The following is a 21,109-nucleotide window of genomic DNA, read 5'->3' as shown; positions in this document are numbered from 1 at the left end:
GGATTCCTCACACACAGAAAGATCATCTCTTCAATCCCATCCTTGGCTAATTTGCCCCCATGCTGTTGTGAATAGTAATGTCCTTTACCCACATGAGATGTCATCATGAAGAGTAAGAACATTAAGCAGAAGCCGTTGAGCATGTTGTACACCTTCAGTGCTGACGATAGATACTGCATTTAGTCATGATGAGGCAGACATCACCATGAGTTCCTATATCCCTGATGCAGCCATCTCTGGAAAGGGTGTGATACACATGCTCAGTGATTACACTGATGTTCTTGTCCTGTTGTATGCTGTGTATTGGGGTGTATCAGGTGGACCTACAGTGTAAAGTATAGATGGAGCATTGGGATGGGACAGTCTTATATGTATGACAAAGGCAAGATCAGAGCACACTACACTTTGCTGGCAGGGAACTTCCCAGGCTACCCTGATGTGCTGGGTGAGGTGGGTGCCACAAGTCAATGGCCCTTCCTCCAACACCGACCAACCTGTTGCACCACATGTGGGCTCATTTATTTACAAGTGATGTTGTGGAAAGTGGCAGACCACCAAGCCCCACCTGACAAGTCGTTTGATGTCACAAAATTTGGATAGGAGATCTAGGATATTCTTGTTCCTGTCATTGCTAAGGGTGACCCCACCGTCAGAGCTATGTGACATGGTGCAATATCAATTTAGGGCACAGAGAGTGAGAAGTACATCACTGATGTACTGTAACTGCTCTGGTGAAGATGGTTACTGATGATATGTTCAAGCTACAGATGAGGAGTGATGTTAATAAGGAGGATACTTGTAAGGATGAGGTAGAACAGGATGTGGGTTGGAGAATACAGATGTAGTTGCAAAAGATACATATTTGACATTAGATTATATCATTTTACATTCATGTTATTATGAATACCAATTCTTGTGACATGTTAATGACACTTTTCACAAAACAAAATCATGAATAGTGAACCATGAATGTTCATCAAGTTGTTTCCATTTGTTGTTCTCCCAGAGGTCAATTTTAACCTTGACCTGACCTTTGACATGATTGACCTGATATTAAAAAAATAACATCAGGAATGGATTCTACATATGAAAACCCTAAAAAAGAGGTATTAAACAGAGGTATTCTAAGTAAGTGTGTTTAGTGGCCATTTTGGATATTTTCTTACCCATTGCACTATATTCTGTTTATTGAATTTCATAATACATTTCCTTAGAATCTATGTATGTAAACATGGTTTTAAATCTATAGGTAATTTACAAAGGAACCCTTTGTGTTCCATCTTTCATTAAAACCAAAGTACATCTTATGTCACATATAGTCACTATGTTGTCACTGCCTGTAACAGAAAAATATTCTAGATATGCAAATTTTAACAACCTTTCTGGACAATATATAGTCTGAGCTTTATCCCAACCATTTTTCAGAGAGAGAGGGTCAATAATAAGAGAGAACCATCAGTTTGAAGTAGAATGCTTCATTCGTATTTTGAAAACTGTGTTTTGGCTTGTGGTTATAAAAGGAGTGATAACACACAGATAGCTACCACCGATGCAAGGCTATCACATTTTTCCTAGCTCTAGGGGTGTATACCTACCCAAAAATCACTATGAGAATTAATCACCCCAGATGGTAATGATGACCCCATTTTTGGGGTCCTGGCTCACGGACTATGTGTACTGTACAGGAAAGGGAAGAGGAGATAGAGAAGTCACAAAGAGGCAGGTTTTAATCCTGGAGCAGCAAACTCATACAGAGAAAAAGAAGGGTCCTGACTTTTATATAATTACTGGGTTCAGTCTCAAAGACATAAACCACCTGCCCACTGCAATGCAAGAACACACTGCCGCTATCAGGTTTTATGGTGTTTTCCTACTTAATACAGGTGCTGTTTAAAACCTGTCTGTTGCAGAAAGTGAATTAAAACACAGTATTATCAGGTTCTCAAAGTCCTTTAGGGGGTTCCAGGGGTTCCCCAGCAAAACCTAACACCAGAATCAGTGTAACCACTTGAACTCTAGACTACTGTATTACATCAGAGTATGTGAAAATAGCTGATCTGCAAGTGTTGTGAGTTTCTAGATCTGCTATTTTCAATGTGGGTCCTTGGCACAAAATATTTTCAGATGGGGGCGGGGTCTGCCGCCAAATTACATATTGATTTGGCATGAACATTTTTTGAGAAGCACAGGTTTAACTGTAAATATGATGATATAGCGTAAACAATGAGATAAAGAATGCTGGACCATGTGGTACCAGCGGTGTTGCATCTCTAACATACTCAGTTTGTTGATACCTCCAGCATCTGTGCACGTGCATGTATCTGGGGCCCAGATCAAAGAGAGATTATTCTCTATCGAGTGTCAAGTGTGTGTGTGTGTGTGCGTGCGTGTGTGTATAGACAGTTTCCTGTATTTATGCTGTCATGTGGTTGTCGTAGGGCAGAAACCTTGTACGTCCAAAACTCGTACGTCAGAAAATGGAAACAATAACATGTATTATTATTTACTCACAAGCTGTTGTTAATACTTTTTGTTGATTCAATATTTATACATTGACCGGAATTGTGAGTTTTTTTCTCATAATTGAAAGAAATAAAGAAAGATTGATTGAGGGAATATTTTATTATTCAGAAATGCAAACAGCACGAGTACAGTGGTCATGGTTGAACATCAATTGATTGGGACCCCCCTTGAAAACGAGATGCTACATCGCAAGGGGTTATTTCTATAATAATAAAGAATGTCAATCATCATCATCAAGAGAATATAACCACCTATAACTTCTCTCCAGTGGTGGAAGTACTCAGATATTATTTTTACTTAAGTAAAAGTAGCAATACCACAATATAAAAATACTCTGTTACAAGTAAGGCCTGTGTTCAAAATGTTACTTGAGTAAAAGTACAAAAGTCTTGTCATCAAAATATATTTAAAGTACCAAAAGTAAAAGTACTAAAATGTTTGAAAATATCAGCTCTACAAGCTCACAACGCGTCGCATCGCGTTGTGAGCTTGTAGATCGTCTATTTTCAAATAGCCTATGTATAAAATAGGGCTAAAGTGGTTAATGTATGTTTAATATAATAACTTATATCTGCAAAGACACTAAAGTTTTCAAATCAGTAAAATCAGAGTAAAAGTACAATATTTGCCTCTGAGATGTAGTGGAGTAGAAGTAAAAATACAGACATTTGGAAATACTCCAGTAAAAACAAAAATGTACTTAAGTACAGTACTTGAGTAAATGCACTTAGTTACTTTACATCACTGCTTCTCTCTCTCTCTCCAGGTTCTCAGAGACAACATGTTCTCCAGGTTCTCCCAGTTGCGCAGCCTGGACCTTCAGCAGAACCAAATCTCCTTGGTGGAGGAGCAGGCCTTCTCGGGCCTGGGCCAACTCACCACACTGCTGCTGCAGCACAACGCGCTGCGCTCCGCCTCCGAGGAGCTGCTGCTGCCGCTGGAGCGCCTCGTCTACCTCCGCGTCTACGACAACCCCTGGAGCTGCGACTGCGGCCTGGACAGCCTGGTTCGCACGCTGCAGGTCAGTGTGTCCCTGAAGAAGAATGCAATAGAGCAGGGGTCCTCAACAGGCGGACCGCGGTCCATGACCGGACCGCGGGACACCTCTCTGTGGACCCTGGGAAAATTATAATAAAAAAAATATATATATATATATTTTTTTTTTTTACCCTAAAACCGAAATAAAGTAACAAAAACGGGGGAAAAAGTACCCGAATCCGCCAAAATCGCGGGCGGGGGGGGGGGCACATGCACGCGCGCTGCGGACCCTAGCCTTATTCAAAAACGTATTTGTGGACCTTCAAGATTTGTTGTTGAGGACCCCTGCAATAGAGTGTCTTTTTATGTGAAAGAACAGCTACTGATTAGGAAATTTGTTTTCACCTGTGCTGATTACCGACATCCCCTGCACCCTATTTTTGAAAGCTCAAAGGCAAGTGTGGTTATTGAAAGTCACCAGTACAGTACACACGTTTCGGGGGAGCGCTGATGGCCTTTGTGCAGTGGTTCTCAACCTGTTATGTGGGGACCCCACATGATTTTTTTTTTTTGGGGGGGGGTCCCCAGGTGACTGTAATAATAATAATTCATTTAAAAATAAATAAATGAAAAGACCATTTCTGCATCAAAAGTAATAACAAACTATACTGTAAAAACTGGTCAAACATGGGCCTAATTGTCAAATAATATCAGAAAAATTCAAAAATGTATCTGTCAAACTAAATGTAATGCCTCAACTCCTACAATTCCAAGTGCCTGTCAGGGTGGGGGGTCCCCAGTTCAAATATGATTATTTTGGAGGGTCCCCAGTTCAATATGATTATTTTTGGGGGTCCCCAGTTCAAATATGATTATTTTGGGGGGGTGCACGGCCTGAAAAGGTTAAGAACCACGGGCACCAAAAGGTTAATGCAGCCTGACAGCGAGTCGCAGGTTTGATTCTCAAGCCCGGCGACCTTTCCTGTTCACTCTCAACTGTGCTACCTAATAAAGTTGTTACGGAGAATGTCAGTTTTCACAATGTATACAAATCTTTTGAAAATAGCAGATCTACAAGCTCACATGCTACGCGTTGTGAGCTTGTAGACCTGCTATTTTCAAATTGCTTAAAGGAGAAATCCGGACATTTTAAGTGTTATCTTTGATGTGTAGTTACTTACTCACCGAGTTAGGAAGTGGCGTTGAGTTTTTCCAGCGATTCCCCTGTCTGTGAGTCTGGTCGACCCCCACCATTGGCATAGTGGGAGGCGCGTGTCTTAGTGAAAATCGCCTAATTCCACAGCGGAGGAGCGCAGTGAGCCGAGGACGTGAAATCTCGCGAGACGCGAGATTTCACGCGAGAGGAAAACATTCACGTCGCTGACCATGAACGCCAGCTCGTGAGTGATAAACAGTGCATGTGAAAGTATCAGGAGACACCATGAGGAGGATTTGTGGGAAAAAAAAGAAGTTTGGAGCTGTGGAATTAGGCAATTTTCACTAAGACACGCGCCTCCCACTATGCCAATGGTGGGGGTCGACCAGACTCACAGACAGGGGAATCGCTGGAAAAACTCAACGCCACTTCCTAACTCGGTGAGTGAGTAACTACACATCAAAGATAACACTTAAAATGTCCGGATTTCTCCTTTAAGTATTTATAGGGCTGAGGTGGTTAATGTATGTTTTTTTTTATATTATCAAAATCTACAAAGTAACTGTAACTAAATTTGTCAAATAATTGGAGTGGAGTAAAACGTACAATTCGTATCCAGATGTAACGGAGCAGAAGTATAAAAAATGGAAATACTGAAAATCGTAATCAAGGTACTAGCATTTGAGTAAAAAGTACTTAGTTTACTTTCCTCCACCACCGCTACAGGTGCCCAGCAACCGCAACCTGGCTAACTACGCCAAGTGCGCCGAGCCGGAGGACCTTCGAGGACACAAGCTGAAGAAGCTGAACGCAGACGCACTGTGCGGCGCCGGGGACAACCATGTGGATAGGATTCCTGGAGGTGGTGGGGGAGGAGGTGTCGACGGAGGAGGGGGGCAGGGGGTGAAACGGCCGAAGCCGCCGCCCAAGAAAGTGAAGGCGGACGCCACCACCCTCTGCCACACCTACATCTTCCCCAGACCCCTGCTGGACTGCAGCAGCAAAGGTGAGAGACACGTTTGACTTGACTTGTTGGTGGTTCTCTCCCTGCTAGCGTTCTGTGCATAGTTTCTTCACTTTGTTGTTGAAACTCGGTGCACTGCAGCAGTGTTAGTTTGCCCTGTCTATATCATCTATCTATACATTCCACAAATCCCTGTGTGTCTGTACAACATACTCTCACTCCCAAAACTGACTATAGGTACTTCTTGCGACAAATGTGACCAAACGGAAAACGGTTGCGTCATTTGACGCCGTCCCGGTCACTTCCGCATTCCTGGAATGTAGAAGTGTCGCTCGCAAACCGTAAGACGAAAAAGGGTGACGACTTCGGTAAAAACAAAACAGTTCAAACGAGCCACGAGAGGCACCGCCGAGCGAGCGAGTCGACTTATAGAAGGTTGCGAGGTCCGCTTCAGCCGACTCAGCGCTGTTCGAGTTATGTCCGATAGAGACAGAATACAAACTCCGGCCAGATCCCATTGGTTCCACAATGTTAAAGAAGCGACCCGGTGCGTGTAACTAATAATACATGGGACCTGACCCAAACCCAGTAGACAATAATACAACATGTGATGTCCTTACTGGCTATTCAATTCTATTCTATACATTAGTGTGTGTATTTGTGTGAAACATACGGTGGTGACAGCCTGGCATCGTATCTGCTCTCTCCAGCACATTGCTCTGTCTATACAGAGACAGGGTACGTGAGTCTCTCTCTATGAGATATGGTGAGAAGTTGAACTGAGTATCAAGTGGTGAGAAGTTGAAGGGAGCCTGGTGGTGAATTCAGCCTCGTAACGATGCAGATTCTCAATCTGGTTGTATTTTGAGGTTCTACTGAGCGCTGAGTCAGCGAGCCTGGCTGGGTGGGTGGGTGGTGCAGTGGGGGGGGGGGGGGGGGGATACAGGCCCACAGTGCCCATGCATCAGAGAGAGAGAGGGAGAGAGAGAGAGACAGACAGAGAGCTATCCATCTATCCAAACCTCTTCCAAACTTCACATCTGTTTCTCTCTCTCTTCTCTCTCTCTCTGTCTGTCTGTGTCTGTGTCTCTCTCTCTCTCTCTCTCTGTAACTGTCTCTTGTCTCTTTCTCTCTCTCTCTCTCTCTCTCTCTCTCTCTCTCTCTCTCTCTCTCTCTCTCTGTCTCTCTCTCTGCATGAAGCTAAATGGCAGCATGAGGCAGCTATCACTCTGGCTGTATAATGTGTGCTGTTTGGGCTCCATATAAAGATTGTGTTTCACTGCGGCTTGGTTTGTCCAACATAGACAGAGTGGAGGCAGAGAGCGGTGGTTCTCCATGCACATCCAAGCACAGCGTCATAATGTGGTTCCTTTATATTCCACTTCACTTCTCTCCTTCTTGCGAGTTTGTCTCTCACTCTCTCTCTCTCATCACATCCTCTGCTGCTTTTTCTCTCACTCTTTCTTTAACCCATTAAAACAGGGAAAGCATTTTTTTTAACACAAATCTTCTCTTCTGCAGGTCCCTGGCACAAAACATTTTCAGATGAGGGTCCGTGGCCAAAAATATATATCATTTTGAGGGTCCCAATTGGCACGAAAAAGTTTGAGAAATACTGATTTAGAAGACATTTGTAGAATCGGCCTCAGGTCTTAATGGGTTAAATGTCAAATTGCTTCAATCTCTTTTGATCCTCACCCGTCCGTGACTGCATGCCCCCTTCTCTCTCTCTCTCTCTCTCTCTCTCTCTCTCTCTCTCTCTCTCTCTCTCTCTCTCTCTCTCTCACTCCTGCCATGCCCACTCACTCTCTCCTCTCACAAAGCCGTATTTCATTATAGGCCGATGATTTCTGTGTTTTTTGTCGCCACGAAACAAAGTAAAGCTCTCCGATTTTGGGACGTACTATGATTGATACCCTTTATAAACTAGGAGTCTGTGAACTGTGAACAGAGCCCCATCTTTCATGCAGTGCTGACGTGCCAAAGCCGCACAATGCTCCATCTGTGTCCTGTACGTGCCCGAGGAAGCCTTTTGCATATTTTCCTAATTATTTTCTCTCTCTCTGACTCCCTCTCACTACAGTGGCAGCATTTTTCTATCGATTCTTTATCTGATTCTGAGCCGGTCTCTCTGTTTTGGCTCACATCCGTCTTGTCGTCCTTCCTCAAATCCCCCCATTTCATCATTCTCTCCATCTGTCCTGCAGTCCCTATATGAATCACAATCGCTTTATTTGTCAATTGTCCTATGTACTCACATACATAAAGAATAATGAAATACGTTCCCCCTCAGCCACCTGCAGTGCAACATAAAACAGCAAATCTGTCTAAGAAACATACAAAAGACCAAAACTAAAACACAACATAGACAAACATTTAAAAAACAACCAATGTATGGGAAAAGTGCCATGGTGTAATCTTAAAAAAAAAAAACAGTTACTAGCACAGTTTAGTAAGTGCTGTTTTGCATTTCAAAAGTGCAATTACTGTACATCAGTACACCTTTACAGACTGCGACCCCCCTCCATTCTGGTCAAACAGAGTCAGGGTGCACCCAAACTCCCAAAGCCCATATACTTTCCTCCACACTCTATTCTACTCTACTCTATTCTATTCTATACCTCAATGGAAATTATTATGTGTCCCCGGGACCCAAACTAGTGAAAATAGCCGATCTACAAGCTCACAATAGACCTTTTTCACAGCAGCCATATTGGCTTGAAATAATTTAGTAGGGTAAACACATGTGGTGCTACAAATGCTACAAATAATAATTAGGGATGTCTCTCTACGACTCCACGTGTCACCTCTTTTCTCCATCTATGTTTTGCATAAAATTGTCTGAAAGCCCCCCATTTCCTGCCTCTTTCTCTCCATCCCCTGCATTTTCTCCATCACTCTTTCCACTACACTCGTTCTCTCTCCCTCTCCCCCTGCCTTCTACCCCTCTCGTCTATCTCAGTGGTCGGTGGTTGTTCCATTGAGGGGAACCACAGCACTTTCCAGTCGATTCAGACTCCATCTTTCTCAGTAGCCTACAACATCTGAGTTGTTTGTCCCGGTGGAGATGGCATAATACTCTCAAGGCAGCATTCTCAGCAACAGGGTAGAACCAGTGTTGCCATGTGTGCTTATTATAAGCGACTTTGGGCTTGTTTTGTTTTCCGTAAAGTCTCTTGTAAATATTGGTAGTTACGGTTTGCGTTTTTTTGGGGGTTGTATCTAACTTGTAGCTGCTTTTTCGAGCTTTCTTCAGTTTAACCATCAGCTATTTTAAAATAGCCGATCTACAAGCTCACAACACGTCGCACTGCAACGCGTTGTGAGCTATCTGCTATTTTCAAACAATCTTGATTTAAAAAAAGAAAATCTGGAATAATAGTTTGAAACATTTTTAACAACACAAAATATTTTCAGATGGCGGTATGTGGCAAAACACATATTGATTTGGGGGTCCTTGACATGAAAATGTCACTAGAACAAAACAACACTAGACAAAAAAGTTTGACTGGGCTGCCCCACACTTATTTTGGGTTTGTTTTCATAGATTCCATGGTTGCTTTGATTCCATGGTTCCTTTGTTTTTCTCTCACAAGATCTGGCAACATTGGGTAGAATCCTCAAGTTTGGGAACACGGGCCAAGATTGCATCATGGAATGCCAAAATAGGCCCCTCATTCTCCCCCCGCTTTTTTTTTGGCTAGAAACAGTGATTTAAAAGTTGATCTGAAAGGTTGGATTCTTGTGTGAAAAATGACCAGATTTATAGCTGAATTACAAACAATACAGATGGTTTTCAGGTGTAGGAATCATGTACAGCTCAAAGCCTCTCAGACGTATTCCAAGTTCTTTGAAGCCTCAGTCAAATTCTATAAAACTTGATGTTGTAAACTGAAGTATTATAGTGCAGGCAGTGGTGGAAGAAGTATTTAACATATTTAATTTAAGTAAAAGTATTGATACCTTAATGTAGAAATACTACTGTTACAAGTACAAGTCCGGCATTCAAAATGCAATGAGTAAAAGAATGAAGAATGAGTAAAAAGTAAGACTACTCATTCCGTGTCCCATTTCACAAGTTTTCAAAATGTATACAAATCTTTTGAAAATAGCAGATCTACAAGCTCACAACATGCATTGTGAGCTTGTAGATCAACTATTTTCAAACAGCCAAAGTATGTATAGGGCTTAAGTGGTTAATGTATGTTTTGTAATAATAATCAAAGTCTACAAAGTAAGTAACTAGTAAATACCACAGTGCAGCTAACAGTCTGGGCCTGTTTGACACAGTTGAAGTTGGACAGGGAACGACGTGAGGATTTTAAAGTAATATAAATAGATTAACGTCAGTTTGTTTCAGTAGGCAGCCAAATGGGTGAGTCATTCATTCACTGCTTGGCTGGTTTCCATCACACACACGCACGCACGCACGCACGCACGCACGCACGCACGCACGCACGCACGCACGCACGCACGCACGCACGCACGCACGCACACACACACACACGCACGCACACACACACACACAGTTAACATTCGTTCTTTTCTTCCTGATCCACCTCTCCTTGTTACCATTATTTTCTTAATTTCTCTCTCTCCCTACCTTCCCTCGTTCATTCTCTTTCTCCATTCTCTCTTTTATCACTTTAGCCTCACTAATCCTGTGTTCAGATGAAGAGATGTCACCAATCAATAGTACATTACAACCATGTGTGTGAGTGAGTGAGAAAGTGAGTAACTGTTAAGCTATATTTGGCTCTTTCTTCACTGCTTGGCTACACACACACAAATATACACGTATACACGCACGCAAATATACACGTATACACGCACGCAAATATACACCCACACATACATACATACACCCGTGCGCACACACACAAGTATGCACGCACGCACGCACGCACGCACGCACGCACGCACTCAGGCACATGCTATACCATGTCTGTCAGCCTTGTTATGGATTTCCTGGATAATCGAGGGTGGGCAGATGAATCCTACATTATGTCACGTCTGGAAAGAGAGTCTGAACTAAACAGAGAGAGAGAGAGAGGGAGAGAGGGAGAGAGGGAGAAGGGTAGAGACAGTGGCCCTCATTTATCAACGCGGTGCAGCCCAAATAATGGGCGTAGGGCGAGATCACCGCACCTTTCGGCATTTATCAATATATCCTGACGTGGGCTTCATCCTACCATACGCTGAGATCTCACGTCTGGTCGAGACCAGTTGTTGACGTTGGCTGCGCCCGTTTATTCCATTCTAGACCTGCGGAGCAGCATTGTCTGACTGTCTGACAGGCATCTGGACACATAATCCACTCTTAAATGTATATCTACACTAATAAATAATCCCTGTGAAAATATCACATTTTATAAAGTAATTTAAACAAACTGCTTTAACAGTCATTCAGTTGCATTGGCTATTTTAAAATAGCAGATCTGCAAGCTCAAAAACGGGTCGCATCGCGACGCGTTGTGAGCTTGTAGATCTGCTATTTTCAAAATATACGAGCGCTTTTGCGTCGGGACTCGGGAGTCCCGCGGTCGGGACTCGGTATGGGTTAAATAAATTAATATACAAACGTATTCCATTCATGGCGATGTGATTGGTATCATAATATGTCATTCTTGTAGGCTACAAGCCTACGTGACAAAGATTACTCCCGCTACGCTACGGATTACAATACATGAAAAACACAGCTGGGCGGGCGTGTGTGTGTGTGTGTGTGTGTGAGAGAGAGAGAGAGAGAGAGGGGGGGGCGTGTGCGTGTGCGTGTGTGGCGAGGCGATCGGGGGAAACTCTTTCTCATTGGCTTTTGATGTCTTTGGTCGTATTCTGGTCCTTCTTCATGTCGTAAAATCGGGGCGTTTTGAGAATATTTAAGGGCGTGTTATTTAAATGACGCTAGGTTCCAGCCGTGACATTTATCAAGCCTGGGACCAAATGTAGGCTCGGATCAGCTGTGTAGGATTCGTTGATAAATGTGACTTCGACGTTGGTGTACGGCCGAATATATGGAAAAATATACGCCGGTTTATACGCTGCGTTGATAAATGAGGGCCAGTGAGAGGGAGAGAGAGAGAGGGAGGGACAGAGAGGGAGGGACAGAGAGAAGGAAGAAGCAGACAAATAGAGAGAGGTGAGAAGTGAAAACAATAGCAGAGAAGAGGAGAGGAATGTCATTACTGTCCAAGCAGCAGTATAGCAGTAAGACTTCAGCAGTAAGCTGTACAGGGATACTGAGATAACCACCTAAGCTCCTTGGCGCCTGGAGCCTTTCCTGTAGAAGTAGAAGCTAGGGCCCGTTTACACTGACTGGACTGAGGTTCTGATGCTTAGAACCTGGTTACCTTTTACACTGGACTGAGGTTCTGATGCTTAGAACCTGGATACCATTTACACTGACTGAACTGAGGTTCTTCTTATGCATTTTTTATCCCACAAATTTGTAACCCTTTTTCACCCGGTGCCAATTTTCTAAGTGATCCTTGGCGCTACACTCCACCCACCAGCCTAGGGAGCCCAGGGCCGAGCTCATGCCTCCTTCAATGCATGAGAGCAAACTGACCTTCTTGTCACCCGACAGGGGGGAGTTTCCCCGGTAGGACGTAACGCGCGGAAGGAATACGTTATTCCAACCAGTTCCCTTCCCCTCCATCAAGGCATGTCATGGGGGAGGCGGTATAGCGACCAGGAATACTATTAATCCATAATATGGTTAAATGAATGGTGTTTTGTGTCTGTAGTGAAACTAGCTGTCCAACATTATGAGTGTGATTTCCTTGTGTTTAAGACTGTCTGCTGTCTTTCTACTGTCCATACACGTGATGACAAGATACTAATGTGTTTGTGTACATTGCATGTAGCCTGGCTAGTTGCCATGAGATGGGAGGCAGCGTGGGACCAACTGAGAGCTGATAACAGGGGTTTGCAATCATCATGCTGGTTATGGAATGCCTCCGGGCCGATTGCAGGACTTTTAAACAAGTCTGCATTGGACCCAAAGTACAAATGTATACTTACTAACTACTGTATGTTTGAGCAGAATGTGCTTTAATACAAACACTGTCACTACACTGCCAAAAGCTAGCCTATACCCATTCATTAGATTGCTAGTGTCACAGTCACAGCCTCTGGCCCTCTGTGTTGCTTCTGCCCCTCCCATTCCCCTGTCCACATTGTGTGTGTGTGTGTGTGTGTGTGTGTGTGTGTGTGTGTGTGTGTGTGTGTGTGTGTGTGTGTGTGTGTGTGTGTGTGTGTGTGTGTGTGTGTGTGTGTGTGTGTGTGTGTGTGTGTGTGTGTGTGTGTGTGTGTGTGTTCGTACCGCTTAGTGTATTTTAGTAAAACAAAAAAAAACTCTCTCCTGAGTTTGGTTTTCAGAGTTTCTGCTTTTAGTTTGAGTGTGTAGAGAGAGCATTATTCTTCTTTGTCAGGCCAAGGGCAAAAAGAAAGTTCTATATCTACTGCAGATTTATTGCACAGTATCAATGTAGACAGATAGTCCTCCTCACAGTTTGGTTTAATTATCCCACATGGAAAAAGATTATATATTTCTCAACAGCACATGGCTGGCGTAAAATTTATGGTAGGATAATAAAGAAAAGGATAACAAGCAAAAAGGAAGTTGCTGAGAGAGGGCCCGGGAAAAAAACTGCCTGACCGTGGTCAAGGACCTGGCGATTGTAAACATCAATCATTAGCAGTGAAAAATTTGTAGACAAATGTCTACTTTAATGCTCTACACACCTACTAATTTAGGACTTACAGTATATAAGTCATTCTATGTCTGTGCAGTCAGCCTATGTAAACACTGTAGGTCTGTTAATCAACTAGCGCTGCGTTGCATTCATGGTTTCTATACTCTGCTAGCATAATAGTCAGCATTTACAGTAACTATACCTTCGCCAATGTAACCTATGGCTTTAATAAAACGTACTCTACCACCTATTTAAAATCTGCTGTAGGAACGTACAGTGTAGCCTACTTAATATGCAATAGTAATGGACCACAATTATGAACTCTATTGCTAATGCAGCCTGCAGAGTCAACCTGCCCGGTCCAAAAAATGTGCATCACAATCTTAAAAGGAAATTGTTGCTTGACATGTGCAGTACAGTAGACAGGGATGCATTGCATCATAGCTGTTACCTACACGTTTCTCATATATATATATATATATATATATATATATATATATATATATATATATATATATAGTGTATGTATGTATGTATATATGTATATATATGTATGTATATATGTATACAGAGTATTCTTCGTGTGCACCTTCGCGATGCGAGAGTGCGGAATAGCCAACACCAACTCTGAATTCGCTGCCCTCCACACCCAACTGTCTAGCATCAGGGTCTTGAGCGCTGCAGTGTTGTTAGCTATGCTGTCTCGCCACAGTGTATCTACAGTACGTACAGTAGGTGGTGCACCTCTTTCCTTTCCCTGGCTGTGCCTTGGGTTGGCTCCCAAAGTGTCAGTTTGCTCGCTACCAGTTCCGGGTGCCTGACACAGTCAGCCTCATCCTTCTCACTCTGGCCTTGTCTGTGATCCGTGGGAGGCCCTCGTCGAGGCATGGAACACATCAAGTAAAGTGCCTTGTTGTCTCTCCCTCGTTCATTTTCCATGTTTCACATCCATATAGCAATACTGACACCAGTAGTGTCTTGATTGAATACTTTATTAGTCAGAAATGTATACCGCATGTGGTACAGTCTGATATTAAAGCTAAAAGGATAACACAACAAAAGTCCTGGGGACTTGTTTCCATTGTGGTCCTATGTATTCAGTTCATCAACATAGCGTAAAAAAATAACACAATAATACATGTCATCAACAAATACAAACACTATATACATAGGAGAAAAGTATGACACCTCCTCTCGATGGGAAATTACATTTACCTCCTCTTGTGGTCTCCTGATAGATGTTTTTTTTCCGGACAGTTTTGAAAGAAACCAGTGATACACATCCTTTAATGGATGGTGTCGGGGCATTCCACATTGTGGTGGCAGAGCAGTAGAATGAGAATTTTCCCACGTTTCTTCTAAATGTGGGTGGTACCAGATCATGGTCGCTCCCTCAAGTGTTCTGGCTGTGGGTGTCAGTCACTGACTTTGGAGAAGTAGGTATGAGGGTATGAGGGTATTGAGGCCCTCTCACTATCTTAAATATCAAACCCATTGACATTTGCTTAAAGCTGTCTTCTACCCTGAGCCATTCCAAACTAGCAAAGTGTGTTGGAATTAGGTGGGTCATGGTCCTCAGTTTGTTTTGGGAGGTCTGAAGCTTAGTTTTTAGTGACAATGAGATGTTGGAGAACCAAGAGGTGCAAGCATAATCAAAATGGCATCTGATGAATGCACCTCTTGCTTTTGACAGTCAGCTCTTCTGCATTGCATTGCATCATCACCCCCCCCCCTCCCTTTAACGTCTGCTAAAACCATACAAAGAATGCATCCGATTAGCACGTCTGGCCTCCATGTGCTTTCTCCACAATGCCGAGGACCCTAGAGGGTTCCTCTGACAAATGAGCTCCTCAGCGAGGCTGTTGGAAATGAGTCAAACATGGAGCGCTGGAGGTAAAGCCATTACTGTGATTTAAACAAAGGCAATGAAATCACTCACTATCCCTGCTGGACCACTGGTCCCTAATCTGTGGAAATATACAACAGCGTAGTCTGACCTCTTAAACCTTTTATGAAACTATGTTGAAGGTTTAACTTTGGACACAAATAACAATGTCAGCTTTTTTATAATGTATTATTGGCTTATATTCTTTAAACGTTGTGTTCTTTGTATTACACAGTAAAATCCTAAGAGTTAATATAACTATGAGAGTGTAAGAATAGACCCTTACAGATCCATTCTTACAACATCAAGGACTTACAGTGCCCTCTTTTGGTCTAATAAAACCCAACCTGAATAACAAGGGATTGTTGCCAAATAACTCAAATCCATTAACCCATTAATAACTGATATTTTTTATTTCCCTGACACATGGGTGAACTCCAGTGTCCTATCATCACATCGTCAACCTGTTAGTAAAGTTGTGGTGTATCGCCACCAGCAGAACATGTTTTGTACAGCTGTTGAAACCAGCATGTTACTGATGACTCCAACAGACCCGGAACAGACCGTCTTCCCAGTCCAACACCGGCTCTGAGCGGCCGACTTTGGCTCTTTCATTCATGTTCTGTATGGTATGTTTCTTCATTCAGCTCTTCAGTCTGATAAAGCAGTTCGCAGATGTCGAAGCTGGAAGCGTGGATTAACAACCGCATCACAAATAGTGGTGGGAGAAAAAGAAATACTTCTTCCAATATACTTATTCCAATAAAAGTGTTCTTGAGTCCGCAAATCCATATTTGGACTGTCTTTCTCCGTTTGATAAAGCATATGGCCGATGCTGGCCACTGTAGAAACGGAAACTGTCGCCCTTTTCTCATGGATTTTCACCATTGAAATGAAGATCACTGGATTTTCAATCACCCTGAAGGCTTCATTTCTTCCTTCTTCGGTCTCTCTTCGGTCTCTCTGTCTTTCTCGTTTCTTCTTGAAGAAGCACAGATGTCAAAGGAGAACCTGGAGATTAAGACCGAGGGCTGTTTGTTTGTCTAAATGATCTGCACTGATCGTCGTAGTTTATACGACAAAATGAACACTGATGGGAGGAGGGCAAGTCATGCAAGTCTAAGCTGCTCAACATTCACATGATCATCTGGATGGCATGTGCTGTGTGCCAGCTGCAGATGTGGTCCGGACAAGGATGTAGCCTAATTATTATTTTTTTTCGGTGTCCGACAACGTCTTACGACGAAGTATAAATCAGGCTTCATGAAACTAAGATAGCCCACACCTAAAGAGGAGGGCGTTTACAACAAAGATATCTTTGTCCAGAGGGAAAGCCAGGGGGCATGCTTTGTCTAGAAATAAAGCCATTTTTAATTTTTTATAAATGTATTTTATCTAGTGCACTGATGGCAAGCTCCCAGCTAGCAAGGTTAAAATGGAATTTGAAGTTACAATGGGAATAGGTTATCAGAGGTTGTGTCTGATAAAATGAATATCAAACATCTAAATACCGGTATTGAATTTAGCAACTTAACAACTGTCTGGGGTGAAACACAAAAGCCACAGTAGACTTTAAATGACCCCATAAGTGTTTCAAAGTGAAATAGCCCTTTAATAAATGTTCTGGCAAACAAAACATCGCCCGAGGAATTTGCTAGTAAATCATTAGTGACTAAAAATAGGTCGGTTTAATTTACTGTCTCATGGATTAAGGAACTGGGGGGATTAAGGAAGAGACGATAAGAGTCTACTATCAGATGTTGACTTCCTGTGTGTAGCGGGGAAATGAATCCGCTGCTCATTTCCTACAGCATGTCTAGACCAGTGGTTCTCAAAGTCGGGTCCGGGGACCCCCAGGGGTCCTTGGGGGGGGTTCCAGAAAAGTAGTTAATGTAGCATCACAATCAATTTAACCACTTTATCCATTTATATGTTGGCTATTCAAACATGTAAAAAAGAAAAACATAAATCTTCTCTCCTGGGGGTCCCTGGCACAACGTCTTTTCAGATGGGGGTCCGCAGGCCAAAAACATATCAATTTGGGAGTCCTTGACATGAAAAGGTTTGGGAACCACTGGTCTAGACGCTACACTGACGCTGTCCGTTCTCCTCAACAGGTCGACACGCGGTCACAGGATGTTCTGACCGGGTCACAAGCATATACAGTAGAACCGCTGTAGCAGAGGAATATGTTTTTATTTAATTAATAGTGTCCTGACTGTTGGTTTCGGTTGGGATCCACTGCTCTATAAGGAGGATGTAAAGTTGCGCCCTGTTCATGTTATTTATTTGATAGAGCTACATGAGATCTGAATGGAGGAACTCTTCATGTGTTGTGTAAGATGGGTTGTTTTGATAGAGCTGCTACGTGAGATCTATTTATTTAAAATGGGTTGTTTTGATAGAGATACATGATATCTGAATGGAGGAACTCTTTGTGTGTTGTGTATGTATTTAAGATGGGTTGTTTTGATAGAGCTACATGAGATCTATTTATTTAAAATGGGTTGTTTTGATAGAGATACATGATATCTGAATGGAGGAACTCTTCATGTGTTGTGTTGTGTTGTGTTGTGTTGTGTTGTGTTGTGTTGTGTTGTGTTGTGTTGTGTTGTGTTGTGTTGTGTTGTGTTGTGTTGTGCTATTTATTTACAATGGGTAGTTTTGATAGAGGTACATCTGAATGGAGGAACTCTTAAGCGGTTCAGAATCCTTCCTGTTTTCTAACTCCATGTTATTGTTTGTCATTCACTTCTCTTTCTAACTCCATGTTATTGTTTGTCATTCACTTCTCTTTCTAACTCCATGTTATTGTTTGTCATTCACTTCTCTTTCTAACTCCATGTTATTGTTTGTCATTCACTTCTCTTTCTAACTCCATGTTATTGTTTGTCATTCACTTCTCTTTCTAACTCCATGTTATTGTTTGTCATTCACTTCTCTTTCTAACTCCATGTTATTGTTTGTCATTCACTTCTCTTTCTAACTCCATGTTATTGTTTGTCATTCACTTCTCTTTCTAACTCCAGGTTATTGTTTGTCATTCACTTCTCTTTCTAACTCCATGTTATTGTTTGTCATTCACTTCTCTTTCTAACTCCATGTTATTGTTTGTCATTCACTTCTCTTTCTAACTCCAGATTATTGTTTGTCATTCACTTCTCTTTCTAACTCCATGTTATTTTTTGTCATTCTCTTCTCCCAGCATGACTTCCTCCGGGATTTGAACCTACAACTGTACAGTCACAAACAGTGTTGCCCATATCTGCTTATTATAAGTGACTTTGGGCTTGTGCCAGGGACCCCCATACAAGATTTGTGTAGTTAAAATGTTTCAAATATTGTCCCAATAAAACAAACCTGCTAGATTATTATTTATTATATATATAAATTGCAGATCTACAAACTCACAACGTTGTGAGCTTGTAGATCGGCTATTTTCAAATAGATGATGTACAGTAGGGTTTCAAGTGGTTTAACTGATTTTGATGCTATGGTAAGTCATTTTGCTGGGAGTGGGGACCCATGTGACCTATATTGTAGTCGCTTTTTTGGGCTTGTCGTATACAACATATGTATGTATGAGAACCCATACGTTATGTATGGGTGCTCCCACCACCCATACATAATGTACAGTATGGGTCGTGGGAGCACCCATATATTATGTATGGCTGCTCCCACCACCCATACATATGGGAAATAGATGGTGTGTTATAGGGTGCAGGAGGTTAGCCTCATTTCAAATGAACTCAGTCAGCAGACATATATCTGTGTTGGACAGGAAGAATGTGCCTTTGGCTGCAGTTGTTGATGTCTGGGGGTCTCCACATTAACAGAAAGGGAGCCTGGGAGTTTGAGTCTTGGCTGTGATATGAGGTAACTGGAGAAGTGCTAGCGTGACTCCAACTCTTGTAAATCGGTCCTTACCACAGATATACTGTACAGCATGAGGTACCCAAACAGTGGGTCGAGACCCATTTGTGGGTCGCAGACCCATTTATGGGTCCTCTTTTATTTTTGTTTCCAATGTTTCATCTAAAAAATATATATATATCAAAAGAATTTAATAATTTTTTTTTTAAAGTAGTAAAAATAGCCAATTTACAAGCTCACAACGCGCTGTGATGTGACGCGTTGTTGTGAGCTTTCATATCTGATATTTTCAATTGTTTGGGTCCCGGGGAGAGATCGAATTTCTCTTTTGGGTCTACCACTGAGGTAGACAGACAGACAGACAGACAGACAGACAGACAGACAGACAGACAGACAGCATGTGAAAAGCTCCTACGCTTGTTAAGCTTTCCTAATGGAACACTGCATAGTGTGTGTGATTACATTACCTTACCTTACTGCAGCAACTGTAGCCGTAAGTGCGTCCGTGCGTGTGTTGCTGTGTATGCGTGCATGCAGTTTTTTGCTGTGTGTAGTTTTTGTGCGATTACATTTCCTTACAGTCGGCAATGATTTATGGCAGTGCCTTCACGACAGCCATCTGCGACATCTGCAGCATTAACCTATTTGTGTGTGTGTGTGTGTGTGTGTGACTGTGTGCGTGTGTGCGTGCGTGCGTGCGTGCGTGCGTGCGTGCGTGCGTGCGTGCGAGCGTGCACAGTACCTATTACAGTACATGTTTATTTACATGTTTTGCTCACATAATATTTATGTGCCATTAGGCCTTAATGAAAGACTAGACATTACACTGCTGCAGATGTCTGAGTCTTTACAGACTCACTCTCTGTCTCACTCACACATTGTGTGTTTGTTTGTGTGTGCCTGCGTGCATGCATGCATGCGTGCGTGCGTGTGCAATGCGTGTGTGTGCAATGCAGCCAAAACGCACAAACCTTTGACCCATCCACCACTGTTATGAGACAGACAAATGGTCTTGGTCCCTCTCTCCTCGTTGCCTAAACATCCTTCCATCCACTTCCACTCATCTGTAAATGCTTATCAGAACCCCCCCCCAGACAGCAGACCACCTACAGAGTGCTGAAATTAACTGTACTGGTTCTAATCTGTATGTTGAATGAGAATGAACTGTACTGATTCTGTACGTTGAATGAGCACAAACTTTACTGATTCTGTACGTTGAATGAGCACAAACTGTGCTGATTCTGTATGTTGAATGAGCACAAACTGTACTGATTCTGTATGTTGAATGAGCACAAACTGTACTGATTCTGTATGTTGAATGAGCACAAACTGTGCTGATTCTGTATGTTAAATGAGCATGAACTGTACTGATTCTGTATGTTGAATGAGCACAAACTGTGCTGATTCTGTATGTTAAATGAGCACAAACTGTGCTGATTCTGTATGTTAAATGAGCATGAACTGTACTGATTCTGTACGTTGAATGAGCATGAGCCTTACGGGTCTATTGTTAAACATGCAAAACCACATACTGTAGGTGCAGTGAGTGATATTTCTTTGTTAAAGGTGTTTCTAGGTGTTAAATAGTCCTCTGTGTCTAGATCTGATAAACACAGGGTCTTTCATTTCATATGAAAGCAGAGAATCATAGCAGAAGAATGACATATTGGTGAATTTGATTGAGATTTCTGCTTGGATAGTTATTTTGTCCTGTACACAGTACACACTACAGCAGCGCTACTCAACCCGCGGCCCGCAGGCTGAGTTTTTTTTTTTTTTTAAGCACAGGATAAAAATATACATTTCCGTTCAAATATATGAGTTGCTACATTTTCTTTCAAAAACAAACATCAATTGTTACAGGTGTAATGCATAGTTTTCTATGCATTTCGGGTTTTTTGGGGGGTTTGACCGCGCGCCCAGGGTAGGTGTCCCTTATTTCAATCTCTGGGAGTTGGCAACCCTAACCTTGCCATATCTTAGCTTTTGCTGAACTGATGCCACTGGACATACACACAAAATAAACAGGTACA

The 21,109-nt window shown here is 42.4% G+C and overlaps 1 protein-coding gene across 1 annotated transcript in view; it reads left to right on the top strand.

Annotated features, from left to right (window-relative positions):
- The window catches only part of LOC308080104 (leucine-rich repeat-containing protein 17-like), a 64,966-nt gene that overhangs the window by 31,872 nt on the left and 11,985 nt on the right, over nucleotides 1-21,109 (top strand). Inside the window, exons 3-4 of the mRNA XM_080421849.1 lie at nucleotides 3,290-3,544; nucleotides 5,384-5,663. Of these exons, the coding sequence (XP_080277975.1) occupies nucleotides 3,290-3,544; nucleotides 5,384-5,663 (535 nt within the window). The remainder of the gene's footprint in view (nucleotides 1-3,289; nucleotides 3,545-5,383; nucleotides 5,664-21,109) is intronic.

The sequence above is a fragment of the Gymnoscopelus braueri genome (assembly GCF_963280865.1).
Source record: "Gymnoscopelus braueri genome assembly, chromosome: 23".
Classification (NCBI taxonomy): Eukaryota; Metazoa; Chordata; class Actinopteri; order Myctophiformes; family Myctophidae; genus Gymnoscopelus; species Gymnoscopelus braueri.
Note: the sequence above shows the minus strand (reverse complement) of the source record. Positions and strands in the feature narration are given on the sequence as shown.